Source organism: Medicago truncatula, chromosome 5, assembly GCF_003473485.1.
Source record: "Medicago truncatula cultivar Jemalong A17 chromosome 5, MtrunA17r5.0-ANR, whole genome shotgun sequence".
Taxonomy (NCBI): Eukaryota; Viridiplantae; Streptophyta; class Magnoliopsida; order Fabales; family Fabaceae; genus Medicago; species Medicago truncatula.
In genome coordinates, this window is record NC_053046.1 from 25,321,234 (window position 1) to 25,338,755 (window position 17,522).

A 17,522-nucleotide genomic window follows, 5' to 3' on the forward strand; every position below is an offset into this window, starting at 1 on the left:
AGGAAGAATAATTGACTAATCTCAGTAAGAGTTAAGTGAACCAAACCCAATTCATGATGATATATAACAGTGATAGTCTTTACATTTTAGGATTAGGAAATCATTTTGTAAGTTTTGAAATAGAGGCATAGAGAGATGATAGAGCAAGAGGGAAGAGAAAATGAATCTAAAGGGAGAAAGAGGAGAAAGCTTGAAGAGCTAGAGGGAAGAAGGTGATTAAAGCTTAGAGGAGGCTAGCTTATTGGATTATGAGGTAAGAAACAAGGTATTTTCACCATCTAGAACTTATGAATAATTGAATCGTTGTGGATTATTTGTTTTCTCATACGTTGATGAATTTGTTGATAAATTATGTTTAATATTGTGCTCTAATTATTGTGGTTATTTTGAGTATGTGAAAACATGTTGTTGATGCATGAGAATCCGTGTTTGATTATGATAAGTTGGTATTTTTGAGTCTTTAGCTTAATTGAATGAAATTCATGAAGTTGTTGACGAATAATATTAAATTCATGTTCTATCTTCTTGCTATGATATTGGGTATGTGAAGGTTATGTTCTTATGAATTTTAAAAGTAATTATATGGTGCTCTTGAGTTTTTGGAAAAAATGGTTGGAGAATCTTGAATTTGGAATTTTTGAAAATAATGTTTTGGTGTGTGTTAAGTGTTTATAATGAAGTGGATAACCTAGGGTATTACTTTTGAAAGATTAAAATGTGTTGGGGTTGAATTAAGGGTTTTGGAAATGATTACTTGGTGAAAAACGTGTTTTGAAAACTGATTTTTGAAGATCTGAACTGGTGTAATCCATTACACCAGGTGTGTAATCGATTACACATTGTGCCTACCTTCCAGAAATTTTTTTGAGCTCAGCTCTAGGATTTTTTCTCCAAACTTGGGAAAATCGACTTTTTTCACCATTTGCTGCTTCGAACTGGGTCTCGGTGTAAACACAAAAGTTGTAGATATTGATGTTAGCTTTTATTTGCCGTTGGTTTTACTAAATTTACATTTCTAAAACTTGACTTATCGTCAAAATACTAGACATATGTCATGCTGCATTTTTCATGAAACTTCAGCATAACTTTTCAGTGAACCATGCAACATCTTTGGAATTAATAATGAGTTTAAGAAAGTAGCTAGAGTAAATAATTGAACCTGTATTTATGTAAAGTTGTGATATTTAATGATGTATATATAATGATGTGAAAATATCGTGTAATTTAAATATGTGAATACTTGATTTACACATGATGATGAATACTTGATTTTGATGAAATAAGTTAGCATAACATGAATGATTTAACTTGGAATTTTTTTGAATAAACATAGTGATTGGAATAATATTTAATGAACTTGTGACTTAATTCTAAGTTGGATATCTAATGATCGTGAACTTATTAGAAGATTATTGAGGTAGAATGATGTGATTATGCAATGATGGTGAATTTGATTATGAGATAATGGAACACATTTTGATATGATTATATGTTGAATATAAGCAAATATGTATTTGAGCATGAAACTTGGTTTAAGTGAATATTGGAAATAAATGGACTTTGTGAATTGTGGAAAATATACGAACTTAGTGAACTGATGAATTATGACATGTTAAGTTGTTATTAGTTATATGATGATGATAAGGTGATGAATAATGATTGAATTGGTTAATGATAAGTGAATGAAATATTGATTAACTAAGTGAAGAGATCTCATTTATTGATGTGATTATGATAATATGATGATGTTGATGTGATAAGCATGATGATATTGATGTGATAAGCATGATGATGTGAATACGATGATGTTGGTGTGATAAACAAGATGATGAGATTATGATGTCAGGAAAATGGGGTGTTACAGTTCTCATTTTATTTCTTTAGACAATGGAGCTGGTATAGGAAATAAAAAGGCACCGATGGCCCTAAAACTTCCTCGTAACGTTGTTGTATATGACTGGGTGGACAAAGAAATCATTATAACCAAGTCCTTCTTTGATTCAGCTAATAGGTTGGAGATAACCTATCAAGATATTGGATCGTCCCTTGATGAATGTGAGGTGGAGGTCCCTGACGAGGATAAAAGGATTTGTAGTAAGTCTTAGGGGTGCATCCCCTTTTTGTATGACATCATGCTCTGAGAGTTGCAAGTGCCAATGCCTTTATATGATTTTTAATTTATGGTGTTAAGTCATCTGAAATTGTCCCTTCTCAATCACATCCCCTGAGCTGAGCTTTGGTGAAGATATTCTAGTTCTGGTGTAAGTATGAGAAGAATACTCTTACGATTAATCTCTTTTTTAATTGTTCCATTTTTAGAGAAAATTGGTTGGCCCTAATAAGACACAAGGGTTGATTACTCTAAAACAAGGTAAAAAATTCTTTGAAGTCTATTATGAGTCTTTAAAGAACTTCAAAAAAAAAAAATTCTTGGTTACACCTTTGAATCAATCAATCCATGTGGACTTCTATGTACTCCCAAAGGTTTTAACAACAAGGCCATAAGCTCCAAGACTACCATTTTGGGAGATTCCTTTACAAAATCGTTCGATCAGGGTAAGGAAATAGTCGGGGATGGTTACTGCTCGAATCAGGAGGCTTACAAAGACAAGTTTCCCAAATATTGAACGAAGGACCATTTTTCTAAAGCGTTTGGCGTCTATATTTCAAGTAGGTTGGCCTTAACACGGAGGAGCGGAGGGTAAGGTTGTCTCATAATTTTGAAGGGTTTCAAGCTCAAGAAGGTGGCCGACTCTATGAATCCAAGGGAAATGATCTATAAAACCAGGTTTTGTTGATACTAAGGTGCTCATGGCCACCAAAGATAAAGAAGAAAAAATAGTAATTTTTAGTCGTTTCATGTTCTTTTAACTTCAAGATAGTTTATTTAATACGATTGTCCTCCTGACTCTTTCCTTCTTTTGCATACTATATTAGCTTCTTGGAAAAATGGTGGAGAGAAGGAAGACGTTAGGCAGGAGTACTCCTTCCCCATTTTTTGCTATTTATGGAGAGTCTCGTAGTAAGGAGGTCGCAAGACCAGATTCTGAGACGGTGGCAGTCGTTGTGATGGCGACGACCAATATAGTTTAAGTTTCAACTGAAGTCGTCCAAGTGTCACCTGGTAAGGGTGCCCATGGAGAGTCCGTGGTGGAAAAACTCTAATGAAGATACTTCTTGCAAGATGTCAATATGTATCCGGGTACAAATAGTATAATACTCGTCCCCGCCCCGTTGGTTAAATATGATACTCTTGACCGCCCTGTACCTGCGTGGGTACCTACTACACAGGTGACCCGCAGGTATTGAGATATCCATGTGTATTCATGGGTAACCCCTGAAATTTTGAATTTATTTATTTTTTGGTAGAAAGAATAACTTGCTTTTAATTACCAAAAAACTTCAACTTTTATACATTGATACATAAATCGTACAAAATTCATGATTCTTACATGGTGCGTTCAATTTATGAAGGAACGAAATACATGACATAAAAGAAAAGTAATCAAGACACGTATAAAGAAATTACTGAACAAAGAAATGATAAAAAATTTCAAGAAAAAATTCACAGTTTCACACAAAAAAGATTAAATCAATTCCTACATAGAAATTAGAAAAAAATTGAAATATCTATATATTCATCTAAAATTAAAAAGCTCTAAAATCTAAAATAAAAAACAAATAATCGCGCTAAGAAGAAGAAAAAAAAATGAGAAGAAGAAAAGTTGGGTGTACCGAAAGGGAAGAGGAAGAGAAAGTTGTGGCGTAAGAGAGAAGATGTCGTACCGTAAACTAAACTAGGGTTTTTTGAGACCTCAAACTCATATATATGCACAAATATATTTTAATAATTTACTTAACTTATTATCGGATCTGAGTACTCAAGGGTACCAGTTTCATCAAATCCGTGTTCATATTCATAAAATAATAGATAATCAAATACTTATTTATTATACATGTGAATAATACTCATTTGCCTACCATCCCAGTGCCCATGATGAATTTTACCCCGCGGGGTGTGGGAAGCACCATTTTGTTGATGAGCCTCGACGAGTAAAAATAATATGTTGCAGGGGGGATAAGCAATGTACTTGACGCAAATAGTAAAAGGTGGCTAACATTGACTATGATTTTTTTTTTTTTAAGAAGATAAGACTTTGATTTAATTTAACTACAGATAAGATTTTGATTATTACAATTTTTTTTTTAGAGAATTGCTATTTATTATGAATTCTGCCGCTTACGATAATCAAGAATAAAGAAGAGTGTTCCTTTGCAATTAAAAGTCAACCAACATTCAGTTGGTCAATTTTTTTATTTTTTTTTGCACAAGTTGGTCATTGACCAGGGCCGTCCCTGAGAATTCAGAGGCTCAGTTTTAGGAATGAAAAGAGGCCAGTGATAAAATCAAAACGTATTTTTTTAAGAGGCCAGTGATAAAATCAAAACGTATTTTTTTTAAAAGAGCAATGTTCTATTTATATTTTTTAAAGACTAAATACAAGGTGTCGTATATATGCGGTACACCCAAAGATGAAAATGACTACCGTATACATGAGGAACCCCCCACCTTTGACGCAACTCATACCAATTAGTCATGCTCTTAATGTGTTCCAAGCTTGCCTCATGCTCTTTAAGTCTAACAAAAACATGTGACCAATCACTAAAACCCTCATTTGCTAATTGACCTCTACCAATCCCTCTTTTAAAAACTTTACAAAAAAAACAAAATAATCTATCAAGCTCTTTTGAATAAACAAGCCAATCTCTATCACACTTCTCTCCATTTGATAAAGTTATAGTATACAAATTAGTTGTAAAGCGTCTAGAAGATTTATCTCTAGGACCCTTCACGATACTTAAATCTCTTATAGGGCCTTTTGTAGCTAACAACTCAATCATTTTAGACTCGAGAGAATCCCAATTTCTTGGATCAAATATATCTACACTAATGTGAATGTCATTAACATTATCAACATTTTGATTATCATCTTCATTATCATTAAGATTTTCAACATCAACATCCACAACAACATTATCATCGATAGGAATAACATCAACAAGAATGTCATCAATAGGAATAGGCATAGCATCAACATTATCAACGGGAATAGCATCAACAGGAATAACATCAATAGGAATTTGTGTTTCTTTTACAATAAATTTTTCAAGAGCTCCTGTTTGGGATTCAATTAACTCAGCAATTTTTTCTTTTTCCTACGCTTCTCAGCGCCAGACTCAAACTTTTTAATCTTGGGCGGCAATCTAGGAGGAGCCAATTTAAAAGGCATAGAAGAAGATTAAAAAAATAAATAAAGAACCTGAAATTCTTCACTGTTCTTGACCAATTCCGCAATGTCGAAGTTGAACCACATCATTATACATACAATGTTGAGATTAAACCATAAAATAAAATTAAAACATAATTAGTAATTAGTACTACTTTCGTCCCTAATTATAAGTCCCTTTTGAGAATTTTTTTTGTCCCTTTTTATAAGACCCCTTTGTTATTTCCAACTACAATAATTATTTCTTTACATACATGCCCCTATTTATTATACATTTTTTTCTTCAATCAGCAATAAATAACATGTTGAAAACATAAACCAACTCTCTCTCTCTTAAAGGATAAAATTGTAAAAACAATAGTAATTACAAACATATTTAATACAAATATCCACTATCTTAATTCCCGTTATTTTTTCAAAAGGGTCCTATAATAAGGGACGGATGTAGTAACATATATGATATATAAATTCAATTATACACTAAAATTTGAATAATTTTAACAAAAACTCCCAAAACAGTAAATATGCAGAAATCAATTATTACTAATTCTGTTAATAATCAACCAAATCTCTATCAATCTCTATTTTAGCAATTTCAACATTCAACAAACAAACAGTGTTGTTTTGGAAAGGGGAAAATCGATTGAAATTTGAAACAGTGTTGTTTTCAACATTCAACAAATCTCTATCAATCTCTATTTTAGCAATTTCAACATTCAAATTAATGAAAGAGAGTTTATTTACTTACCAAACAGTGTTGTTTTGGAAAGGGGAAAACTGATTGAAACCGTGAATTAGTGATGATTTGGTGAAGAAGAACGAAAGTCTGATGATGTGAATCAATTGATGATTGATAAGTGATTGTGGTTCTGAATCGGTGGGGAAGAAAATCGGTGATGATTATTGAGTATTGATATAATTTTGTTTACTACTACCTCCGTCTCTAATTATAGGGCCCTTTTTGAAAAAATAACGGGAATTAAGATAGTAGATATTTATATTAAATATGTTTGTAATTACTATTGTTTTTACAATTTTATCCTTTAAGAGAGATGATTGTTTATGTTTTCAACATGTTATTTATTGTTGATTGAAGAAAAAGATGTATAATAAATAGAGGCATGTATGTAAAGAAATAATTAATGTAGTTGAAAATAGCAAAGATGTCTTATAAATAGGGACAAACAAAATTCTCAAAATGATCTTATAATTAGGGACGGAGGAATTACATTTTAAAACAAAGAGACTATATGATAGAAAAAGAAAAGTTAATGTCCATTGATATTCCAAAGTGGGTTTTATAATAGAATACAGAGTACTTAATAGAGTACTTAATACTTCCTCCGTTCCTAATTATAAGACCATTTTGCTAAAATCACGGGAATTAAGAAAGCGGATATTTGTATTAAAGTTGTTTGTAATCACTATTGTTTTTACAATTTTATCCTTAAGAGAGAGAGTTAGTTTATATTTTCCATATGCTACTGATTGAAGAAAAAGATGTATAATAAATAGAGGCATGTATGTAAAGAAATAATTAATGTAGTTGGAAATAAAAAAGGGGTCTTATAAAAAGGGACAAAAAAAATTCTCAAAAGGGTCTTATAATTAGGGACGGAGGTAGTAATAGGGAATTTAAAGAATTTAAGTACGAATTTACACCCCATTAAAAAAATATAAATACGTTTGCACGTTAGACACGTGCCACCGTCCTAAAAAAGAAAGTGGGGATTGTGGTCACAACATGGACTGTGGTCTACCAATGTTTGGTATTTTTCACCATTTTGGAACTTCCGATCATGGGCCATAGCACTTCCATTTCATTGAGAATTGATACATTTTTTGATATTTTCAGATTTCTTTGTGCAAAATTTTAGGTGTTATAATTATACACCTTATATTTTTTGAGATTACATTAATTAAAATATACAAAAAAAAAAATCATATAGATAGAATATACTATTCCTGATATCCCATTAAGTTTATTGATTGATCATGGAGCTATCAAAGACATTCAGATTCCAATCAAAGAACCTCACATCCTTCATACCTTTCTCTCCCATATACAACAACCCTTTGAAGAATCATCTATCCTTTAGAACAAAACTCAACAATAGACCCAAGAAAATCAAGTTAACAGTGACAGCAAAGAGAAAAGCACCAATTGATGGTGTAAGTGAAGAGTTGAATGATATAGCTTCTTATAACCTTGATTTTGCATATTCTAGAAGAAGGGTTCGTTCTGCTTTTGCTGAGGTTCAACAACAGCTTGATCATTGCTTGTTTAAGGTTTGTTTACCTTTGACTTTTCATCTTGACCAATGTTAGGCTTCAAATTGTAGGTTTCCATTTTTAGAGTTTTTCATTTTTTTTATATGTAAATGTTAGTTTGTAGCTTTGAAGCACATATACTCCTCGGATAAGGCATGAGGGATGAGGTCAGACGCGTACAGTGTCCGACACTGACACTGACACATATAATTATATTGAATTATGTCATTTTCCTAAATTATTATTGGTGTCGACGTGTGTGAGGAGTATGTGTTTCATTGGTTGTTAGTTATGTCAGTTTCCCATTTCTATAGCTTTGTTGAAGAATCAGACAGTGACTGATTCTTTGATCTGTTTTTCCTAGGATGCTCCTGCTGGAATCAGAGCAGAAGAAGTAAGATTTTCTGCTTTACCTTTTTATTATGTCCAACAAATTCTAGAAATATGTGGAAGTTTCGATTTTCTTTAACTTTTATTTTGTTTGATTGGTGAAGAATGCCATTTAAGTTTTCTGTTTTTGATTTTATTTGTTAAGTAGTGGTATGAAAGGAATTCGAGGGGATTGGAAATTTTCTGCAAGAGCTGGATGCCAGAGTCAGGAATTCCAATCAAGGCATCTGTGTGTTTTTGTCATGGATATGGTGATACTTGCACATTCTTCTTTGAAGGTTTGTTTGGCTTGTCTTCTTGTATAAACAAGAACATTGTTTGTTTTGAAAATGTTTCTTTTAGAATGGTCTTTGGATGTTTGTTTATATAGGGAAGCTAGTGATTCATTGTGTGTAAATTGGGTGTGGGTTTGATATTTTTATTCAGGTGTTGCGAGGAGAATTGCTGCATCTGGGTATGCTGTTTTTGCGATGGACTATCCAGGTTTTGGACTTTCAGAAGGATTGCATGGTTACATACCAAACTTCGATGATCTTGTCGACGATGTTATAGAGCATTATACACAAATAAAAGGTATGTCTGATTCATCAGTTTTAAACTATGAACCCATGACACAGATAAGGACCCTTACACCAGACTTGAAACCATCAATGATTTGAGAAAATAGAAGAGATTGAATGTAACAGTGTGTCAGTCAACAGACACACCTATAATCTGAAGTGTCGGTGCTGGATAGGTTTCAAACACACGGTGTTGTTGATCATACTTTTGTTTTTCAATTGACAGCAAGACCTGATTTGAGAGAATTACCTCGAGTTCTGTTGGGGCAGTCAATGGGTGGGGCGGTTTCTCTTAAAGTTTATTTGAAGGAGCCAAATAATTGGGATGCTGTAATGCTTGTCGCACCAATGTGTAAAGTAAGCTCATTCCTCCATTGTATTGTTACCAATGCTCAACAACTTCATTATTTTCAAACTATACAAGAGTCTATATTAAACATAATGGTATTATTGGTTAAACAATGACTAAAATTCAAAAGTCATATTGGTATTATTGTTATTATTAAGGACTTTGTTAGAATTTGAATGCTAAGTGACCCAAACCAATCTATAGAAAATTTGAACTATCTTCTATCATGGGAGATGTGATACGTGGGAATTCCTTGAACATTGTAACCTAGGAAGCTACTAAACCTTGATAGATTCTACCTTGTTTCACAGAAAGCATGACAGAGAAAGAAAGAGGTCAAATATGTTTGTTAGTTTTGATTTAGTTCCCTGTAATATGTGAGGTCCTCGTAGACCTTGTTTTCTAGCCTTTGAATAAAGATGATTAACTAAGACTATATTTGAATGATCCCTTTTCATGAAGTTTTGATTTCCTTGGAAGAGGAAATGGGAGTGATGATCTGGTTTCTTTTGGTTCCGCCATCTGAGATGATAACTTTTTTCGTCGAGATGTTAACATTTTTGACCCGATTTCAATATTTACCAGTCATAATATGCATTTCTAAGCATACTCTTCTTGAAGATGCAGAACGTGTTAAGGTATAAAAATCTGATGAAATCATTCTGGGATTCATCAGATTATTTTAAGTTCTATAAAAATTTGTATTGTTGTTATAGTCCCTTTGGGATGTATCAGTTTAACAGTTGGAGGAAGAATGACTGCTTGACTTGCTGATTTTTGTCACTGGTAAGATTGCAGATGATGTGTTACCACCCGATGCAGTAATGAAGGTGTTAACTCTTTTGTCAAAAGTGATGCCAAAAGCAAAGCTCTTCCCAAACAAAGACCTTGCTGAACTGGCTTTCAGAGAACCGAGTAAAAGAAAATTGGTTAGTAACTCTTATAGAATCAAATCTTATACCATTTCTCTTGCATATGATTTCTTTAACAAAAACTGTTACACTTTGTAGTTCTTTAGAGTTAAGTCACTTTTTATTCTGTTTTTAAATCTATATTGTAACAATGGTCACAGTTTTGTTATTATTGCTTGAATTTTCCCTCCAGATATGGTTGTGGAGACTTCCAAAATATCAACATTGTCGCCATATCTGTAGTTTAACTACAATCTAATCAATGACGATCCTTTACGTGTTGCACTAAATATAATAGTAACATAATCATAGATTTGTGATTTCTGAATTACTATTGTATTCCTACTAGCCACTCAGCTTAAACAATGTTGTATTGTCTTGCATTGCAACATTTTGGTTAATTTGATGTTATTTAATATTTTAATAAATCAAACAAATTTTTAAATCCTAATGTTATTCTTTATAGGCTCCTTACAACGTTATTTGTTATGAGGATAATCCACGACTTAAAACCGGTATGGAACTTCTACGGGTGACAAAAGAAATTGAGTCAAAAGTAGAGAAGGTTCTATTTCTTTTCGTTTTCTCATTTTCCTTTTTTACTTTCTTTTGATCTCTGTTAACTTCAAGCCTATGAAGCACGGACATTGCTTGGATTAGACGTGTCCCGGTGTCAGACACGTTTCAACACATATAATTACACTGAACTGTGTGATTTGTTAAATTTATCAGCGGTGTTAGTGTCCGTGCCGTGTCTGTATTCGTGCTTCATAGGTTTCAGCATATAATCATTGTCGTATCAATGAATTTTGTATGTTCGATTGTTTTATGTCAGGTATCAGCACCATTATTGATTCTTCATGGAGCAGCAGACAAGGTGACAGATCCATTAGTGAGCAAATTTCTGTATGAAAATGCATCTAGCAAGGATAAGACTTTAAAGCTCTATGAAAATGGTTACCACTGCATTTTGGAAGGGGAGCCTGATGATAGAATAAAGGCTGTACATGATGACATTGTCTCATGGCTTGATTCTAGGTGTTCAGTTAAGTGAGATTTTTCCATGGAATATTTCCTTCATCATTCTAAGTCATTCTTGGAGTAAGATAATAGCAACATTTATGTTTAAATTGTTAAAATCCTCCTAACTACATTATTTTTGCAATTCAATTTGGGTGGTAGCATAATGTGTCTACCTTCATTTGATATGTGAGCATAACAATTTTTTTTCATCTTTAGAGGGTCATTAATGATTTTAGTAGTATTCTCCTTCGGTTTCAATTTTATTGTATGAACTGCATAATGCTCACCTTCAAGGATTAACACTATCCTCAGATATTGCTCTGGCTTAGAACGGAGCCCCCGCAAGTGGGCGGTGAGATTAGTTTTTTTAGATTAGTCGGTCCTTGGATCGAATACCAAGTTTTTAAAAAAAAAAAACACTATCCTCAGATAAATAAAGCGCGTTACAAACAACCATATCATTTAATTGATAATTGTGTTTAAGCACCACAGATAAATTAGATAAGCCCAAAAAGTTATTCACTCCATTTTAAAATGAATATCGTTAAATATAAGCATCAAGTGTGATATTAAAAATCTAATCTATGGAGTCTTGTCGAATGTGTGGAAGCTACAAGTCTTTGAACCCGCAACTAAATTGGAAACTTAATTTTATTTATTTCTTTACAAAAGCCAAAAAGAACATGTCAAAGATCTATTCTAAGAATAAGGTGTGCCCAGAAAAGCAATAATCAGACAAAAGGCGAAGTCTTAAACCAGCCAAAAGTTTAAACAAGAACTAGCACAACTTCAAGGGTTAAACCACCATTTATTCAAACCATAAGCAAAATTAGAGATTCCTGCTTTTTACTACCACCAGTATATAGTACTAATGTGATCAGTTAATTGCTGCACTGTTGATTCTTCGCGTGCGGCCAAAAACTATGTTTCTTCTTTCTTTCCATATGGCCCAGAAGCATGCCATCCTTTTCATATGGCTCGGAACCATGCCATCCAAAGCGGTTGAAAGATACGAATATTGCTCATCTCATTTCTGAAATTACTTAAAAACATACCTTAGCCGCATTAACTCCCGTTCGGTTGAATGCGGTAGTTAATTGTCGTTAAACAACTTATCTAAAAAGTGTCCAACGAAAATTAATTGTTGCTTAAAAGTCAAACAACAGTTAATGACAACTGTCACTGGGGTATAATTTGAGTAATTTCAAAGTGAGATGAGCAAAATCCAAAAGATAATTCAAGTCTCTATCCAACTTCCAAGAAGATCACAAAATTGTTGTGAGCATTAAGAAGGCTGATTAGATAGAACACAAGAAATGCCTAACCATTTGAAGATTCCTTCCCACACCTTCCAAAAGATATCACATTATTCAACAAACAAGTGTTAGTAGTTTTATCCTTCCAAAACATAGCAGCACAACCAATCGAAACTGAATTAAGAATGCCACGTTGAGCCAATTTTTCCCTTGATGGAATTCTGTTGTTTACAAATCTTGATAAAGATTCCACATGTAATTAGATCAATCATCTGACATTATTATAAAAAAGCTTAAATGCTGTTTTGATATTTAATTGATATCGCTTTGGTCTCTTAATTAAAAAAAGATTGTTTGAGTACTTTAAGTTTTTTTTTAGTCTCGTTTTGGTCCCTTCTGTTAGGTTTCCGTTAAGGTTTAAAAAAAAAATTAACTCCTGAATACGTGTCACCTTGTCATTAGCTCTGAGATTTTTTTTAACAAAAGAGCATTTAAGCCTATAAAAAATATTAAAAATTACATAAAAATATTGTGATACTATAATAATAATAGTATAAGTGATGGTATAATATTAATGTATTAGCCATGCTTTGGACAAGGGCAATACAAATATATGTATCCAGTTGTCAAAGTTTGACTTGACAACCATAAATAATGTCTAAAAAGACCCCAGTTAACAAGTATATGTAATTAACCCCCACTTATGCTTTTTTTTTTTTTTTTTCAAGTCTAGTGGCTAGAATTCACACAATTAATTGTGGAGAAGTGGGGTGTCCGAGGTTCGAACCCCAAACCCTGCATATAACATGCAATATCCCTACCAACTGAGCTAAGCTCACGGGATACCCCCACTTATGCTTTAACTCTCGCTACACAACTAGTTCCATTATTTGCATGCATCTGTGTTGTAATACAAAATGGGTGGTTACAGAATTCAGCTAGTGGCCATAGCCATAGTTTCTTTCATGCTTTTGCTTCCAAACACACAAGGATGGGGAGAGGAAGGACATTTCACTGTTTGTAAGATTGCTCAGGTGCCTATAATAATATAAAAATCTCAGTAACACTTCATTGTTTGTTTCATTTAATAATGTAATTGTCACATTAATTAATGTAATTGCTCAGGTGCTTTTGTAACAACCACTTAAATCCGATAATATTATGGAGTATTTTTTAGAAGTCGTCTGAACTGAATTCAAACTAAATCACATAAAATAGGATCAGATCGGGTCTTTTTTTAGAAGTCATATGAACCGAGCCATGGGTACTTGAATTACCGCATAATCGATCCAAACGGTTTCACGAACACCCCTACTCATCTCTTCTCCCAATTAATGACGAGTATATTATAGTATCACTAGCCTTTTTTTTTTCCTTGTATAAGTTATCAATATTTATTGAATATATCAAAATTACAAAAACAACGGTTTTGAGCGTGTCTTCGTTTTTTAATAATATGGATCAAATAGAGTAATAGAAAATACATTTAAAGACCAAACTAACAACAAAAGGCATATACCATGATCAAATTGACTAATGAAAGGTACATTCATATATATATATATATATATATATATATATATATATATATATATATATATATATATATATATATATATTCATGTAATTTTCGCACCAAGTATAATATGACATCACCTCACACATTCAAACGTTAAAATGTTGGCCCTTGCAAATTTTTACCATTGTTTACATGTAATTGCATTGTTTTACGTATATATGTTATAATTAATTGTTTAAATGTTTTAATATATCAGATAACCTCACAGAGTCTCTTCTATTCCTTTCACATTTTATTGGAGACATCCACCAGGTAATATATGATTTTCTTAATCACACATTTATATGACATGATTCCATTAGAATATGTAATCTCATATAATATAGTTCTTTTCTGTACATTGTTAATTTGCAGCCTCTACATTGTGGCTTTCTCTCAGACAAAGGTGGCAATACAATTAATGTTCAATGGTTCACAACGAAACAAAATCTTCACCGTGTAAGTTATCTATGAGTTTTTCTATACTTTTTTTTGTAATATTTAAAATATATCCTAAGTGTTAAATTGGTTAATTATGTCTATATATATATATATATATATATATATATATATATATATATATATATATATATATATATATAGGTATGGGATGATAGCATAATTGAGATTGAACTTGAAAGATTCTATGACTCTAACCTGGGAGAATTCATCGATGCAATTCAAAATAATATTACGGTACTAATATATGTTTTATTTAATTTTTATCAATGATTCAAATTCAACCTTTTGGTTAATTAGTCAAAGAATTTGTCCTATTATATTAGTTTGTTTATTTTGTATATTCTCCAAATAAATTAACAGAAAGTATGGGGTGATCAAGTAGAAGAATGGGAGAACTGCAGTTCTGACGATATCGCATGCCCAATCACGTGAGTCCTATTCACATTGCTCTTATTAAAGCAGCATGATTTATGTACATGTTTTACATACACTAGAATATTACTCTTCTTATTTATGAAATTTTTCATTCAACCGCAGTTAACTATTGCTCGATATTTTCAACGGCACTTAACTGCCGTTGGAAACTTCAAGATTTGTTTAAACACTTTTTAAATCGGTTAGACCGAACTTAAAAGTGTCTACTGTCGTTGAAAATACCAAACGACAGTTAACTGTCGTTGATGTAGTGAATGATCAATTTTATAAGTGAGAAGAGTAATTTAATACATACCTACTCACCAACCAATTTTGTTTAGATATGCATATGAAAGTAGCCAAGATTGTTGCAAATGGGCATACAAAGATGGTGCAGAAGGCTCCACATTAGAAGGTAAAATATAGGGTTAATAGTGTTTTTCATCCTGGAATATATGCTATTTCCGATTTTCGTCCCTATAAATTTTCGGTTTGATTTGTACCCTCGTAAAATTTTTATTTTCCGGAAAACACTCTTAATAGGCCATTCAAAAACCAAAATTTCTTGAAAAAAATTCTAAAAATGGCCTATTTAGAGTGTTTTTCAGAAAATAAAAATTTTACGAGGGTGCAAATCAAACCGAAAATTTTATAGGGGCGAAGATCAAAAATGACATATATTACAAGGGTGAAAAACACTATTAACCTTAAAATATATATAGAGCTGTGGTATCTTTTTTGGAGTCAGTGTTATCTAAAAACAAAATTTTAGACATCATATGCGTTATTTTAGACATCCTATCCGACTCAATATATTAATCTATACAGTTGAACATATACTCAATTAACACCAAAATAATTTACTATAAAATAATTCATTTAGATACTAACTTATTATTTATATCTAAACACGTTAGTCTTTCACATTTATACTAGTAGTTTTTACTTATTTTGCACAATTTTTTCACAATACCATTTATAATTTACAGATGAAAGGTGTACTAATTTTAGTTTTTATAACAATCAAATGAAAGGTTTATGTAGAACATAATAAAAGATGGTATGTTGAAAATTGTGTGTTAATGAATGTATTGCTTCTATTGTTATTTAAGAAATGGCAAGTAACTAGTTGATAATCTCTCTAAACAAAACATAAAAAAAAATGAGTTAAGAAAAATTGATGTATTTAATTCAATTTCATGCTTTCATTGTACCAAATGAAAGTGCATTGCGGCATTATTGAATATTTCCGCTGCCAAGTAGTGTTTAAAGATTAAATATTTCTGCTGTGATATTATTTTGAATTATTGAAAGCAGTTGTTTAAATAAATAGTGAATTTAACTTTATTTGTGTTAAATAATATTTTGAAGAACGAAATGCGACATTCTGTTTGCGATGAACTCTGATTTATTTTACATTATTTATATGTTGGGGACATCGGTCGATACCCCATGAATGCACAAATTGTCACATTTGGAATACCATTTTTGTGATAAAATAGGAACAAACAATCAAAGGTTGAAAACATGTAACCCAAGAAACAAGAGTAGAATATGGTTTTTTACTCCATTAGAAATGTTGTGTTTTCGTGCAATTAGAATTAAAAAAAGTGGAAGTTTTTAATTTCGAGAAATCACGTACATTGATAGTGTTTATTCAGTGGAAAGGGGACTTTGAAGGGTATGCTTTTGGGTACCTATCCATTTTTGTGAATGGAGTGAGTACACATGCCGCTGGCGTCCGGCTTGGGTTAAATGATATTTTTCTTTCTCCATAATACCCAGGAATGGTGCCTTTTTCGTGCCTATTTCCTCCAATTGCTTCCTCTATTTTCCGGTTCCTTCAAGTATGCAATCATATCCGTGCGCGTCATGTTGGAACAAAATGTGTTTCAAAATGAACCTTATTGAGTTTTGATGATAACAAGATATTAAAAATTGTCAATTGGTTATTACTAATAATTGTTCAAGTGTACAGGACCAAAGGCTACTCAAGTTATTTCAATAGGTCTTGGAAGAACAATGGAAAGAAAAAGAAATTCTGAGCATCTGAAGAAAACTGCTCCTGAAGCTAAACTGCTCCTGAAGAGATGACGTCATCAGAAGCAGAAAGTCATCAGAAGCAAAAGTTTTCATCAGAAGCAATATCTTCACCAGAAGCTACATTTGATCCTTTAATCAAACTGAAGATTCAAAGTAGCTGATTCTCAATTCAGTCTTATCAAAGAAGAACGAAGAATTGAAAGGGAGGTATCAACGGATATATGGATAGCACTGAGCTCTTGTCTCTCGTTAATAGAGTTGACAAAGTACAAGTGTACAACCACTACCTCCACTACTCTGTTTTCTGTCTACGCTACAAGACAAAACAACAGCCATGCCTGCAGAATTTGTACACTCAAGATGGGAATGAATTTGAAGTTTATTCTTCAAATGACTACACCCAAATCAGGCAAAGGATCACTGGTGGATAATCAAAGGATTTCAAACGACTCTTTAGACGTGCTGATTATCTCAACGTCTCTTTCACACCTCTATATAAAGGAGTGAAGACTTGAAGATTGTAGATAGAGATACATAAGTTCAAAAGCGCCAAAACTCTGTCAATTTGATTCTACAAAGCACACTGAATTTCTGCACTGATTTGATACATCTTAGAAATTCAAAGTCTAGAGTCTTTTCTGTATTGTATTGTGAACACCACTGATTGTATATCAAGTGTTCAATTCAAACTCAATTCTCTGTATTTTTGTTTGATTAGAAGTCTCTCGCCTGCGTGCTTGAGCATTAGAAGTCTCTTGCTTAGTGCTTGAGCATTGGAAGACTCTTGCGTGTGTGCTTGAGCATAGTTTTGTGAAGTCTCATACTTAGAAAGTATTGAGCAGTTGTAATCTTTGTGATTATAGTGAAATCTCCTTGGAAGTGCAAGGGGGACTGGACTACTTCCGTGTTGTGGAAGGAACCAGGATAACTGCTTGTGTCTTTGTCTTTCTTTTCTCTGCTCTGTTCTTTTCCGCTGCAATCTGACTCTGATCATTTC

General features: G+C 32.5%; 2 protein-coding genes across 2 annotated transcripts; one reads left to right on the forward strand and one right to left on the reverse strand.

The window, feature by feature from the left end:
• Positions 1–4,337: 4,337 nt before the first annotated feature.
• LOC11406072 (zinc finger MYM-type protein 5) lies at positions 4,338–5,375 on the reverse strand. Its single transcript, XM_003614589.2, has 3 exons — positions 5,322–5,375; positions 4,589–5,217; positions 4,338–4,356 (listed from the first exon to the last, which is right to left on the reverse strand). Exons 1-3 carry the CDS (start codon positions 5,373–5,375, stop codon positions 4,338–4,340), a joined length of 702 nt encoding a protein of 233 aa, XP_003614637.2.
• A 1,695-nt stretch (positions 5,376–7,070) lies between these two features.
• Positions 7,071–10,999, forward strand: LOC11405169 (caffeoylshikimate esterase). The gene is made up of 8 exons (XM_003614590.4): positions 7,071–7,577; positions 7,924–7,953; positions 8,098–8,227; positions 8,376–8,522; positions 8,736–8,866; positions 9,650–9,787; positions 10,236–10,334; positions 10,605–10,999. Exons 1-8 carry the CDS (start codon positions 7,284–7,286, stop codon positions 10,821–10,823), a joined length of 1,188 nt encoding a protein of 395 aa, XP_003614638.1. The 5' UTR covers positions 7,071–7,283; the 3' UTR covers positions 10,824–10,999.
• The last annotated feature ends 6,523 nt before the right edge of the window (positions 11,000–17,522 follow it).

Coding starts and splice junctions, on each gene's coding strand:
- LOC11405169 (XM_003614590.4), top strand. CDS start 7,284: ATGGAGCTATCAAAGACATTCAGATTCCAATCAAAGAACCTCACATCC. Junction 7,954..8,097: donor CTGGAATCAGAGCAGAAGAA/GTAAGATTTTCT, acceptor TTTGTTAAGTAG/TGGTATGAAAGGAATTCGAG. Junction 10,335..10,604: donor TTGAGTCAAAAGTAGAGAAG/GTTCTATTTCTT, acceptor GTTTTATGTCAG/GTATCAGCACCATTATTGAT.
- LOC11406072 (XM_003614589.2), bottom strand. CDS start 5,375: ATGTGGTTCAACTTCGACATTGCGGAATTGGTCAAGAACAGTGAAGAA. Junction 5,218..5,321: donor AGAACAGTGAAGAATTTCAG/GTTCTTTATTTA, acceptor TGAGAAGCGTAG/GAAAAAGAAAAAATTGCTGA.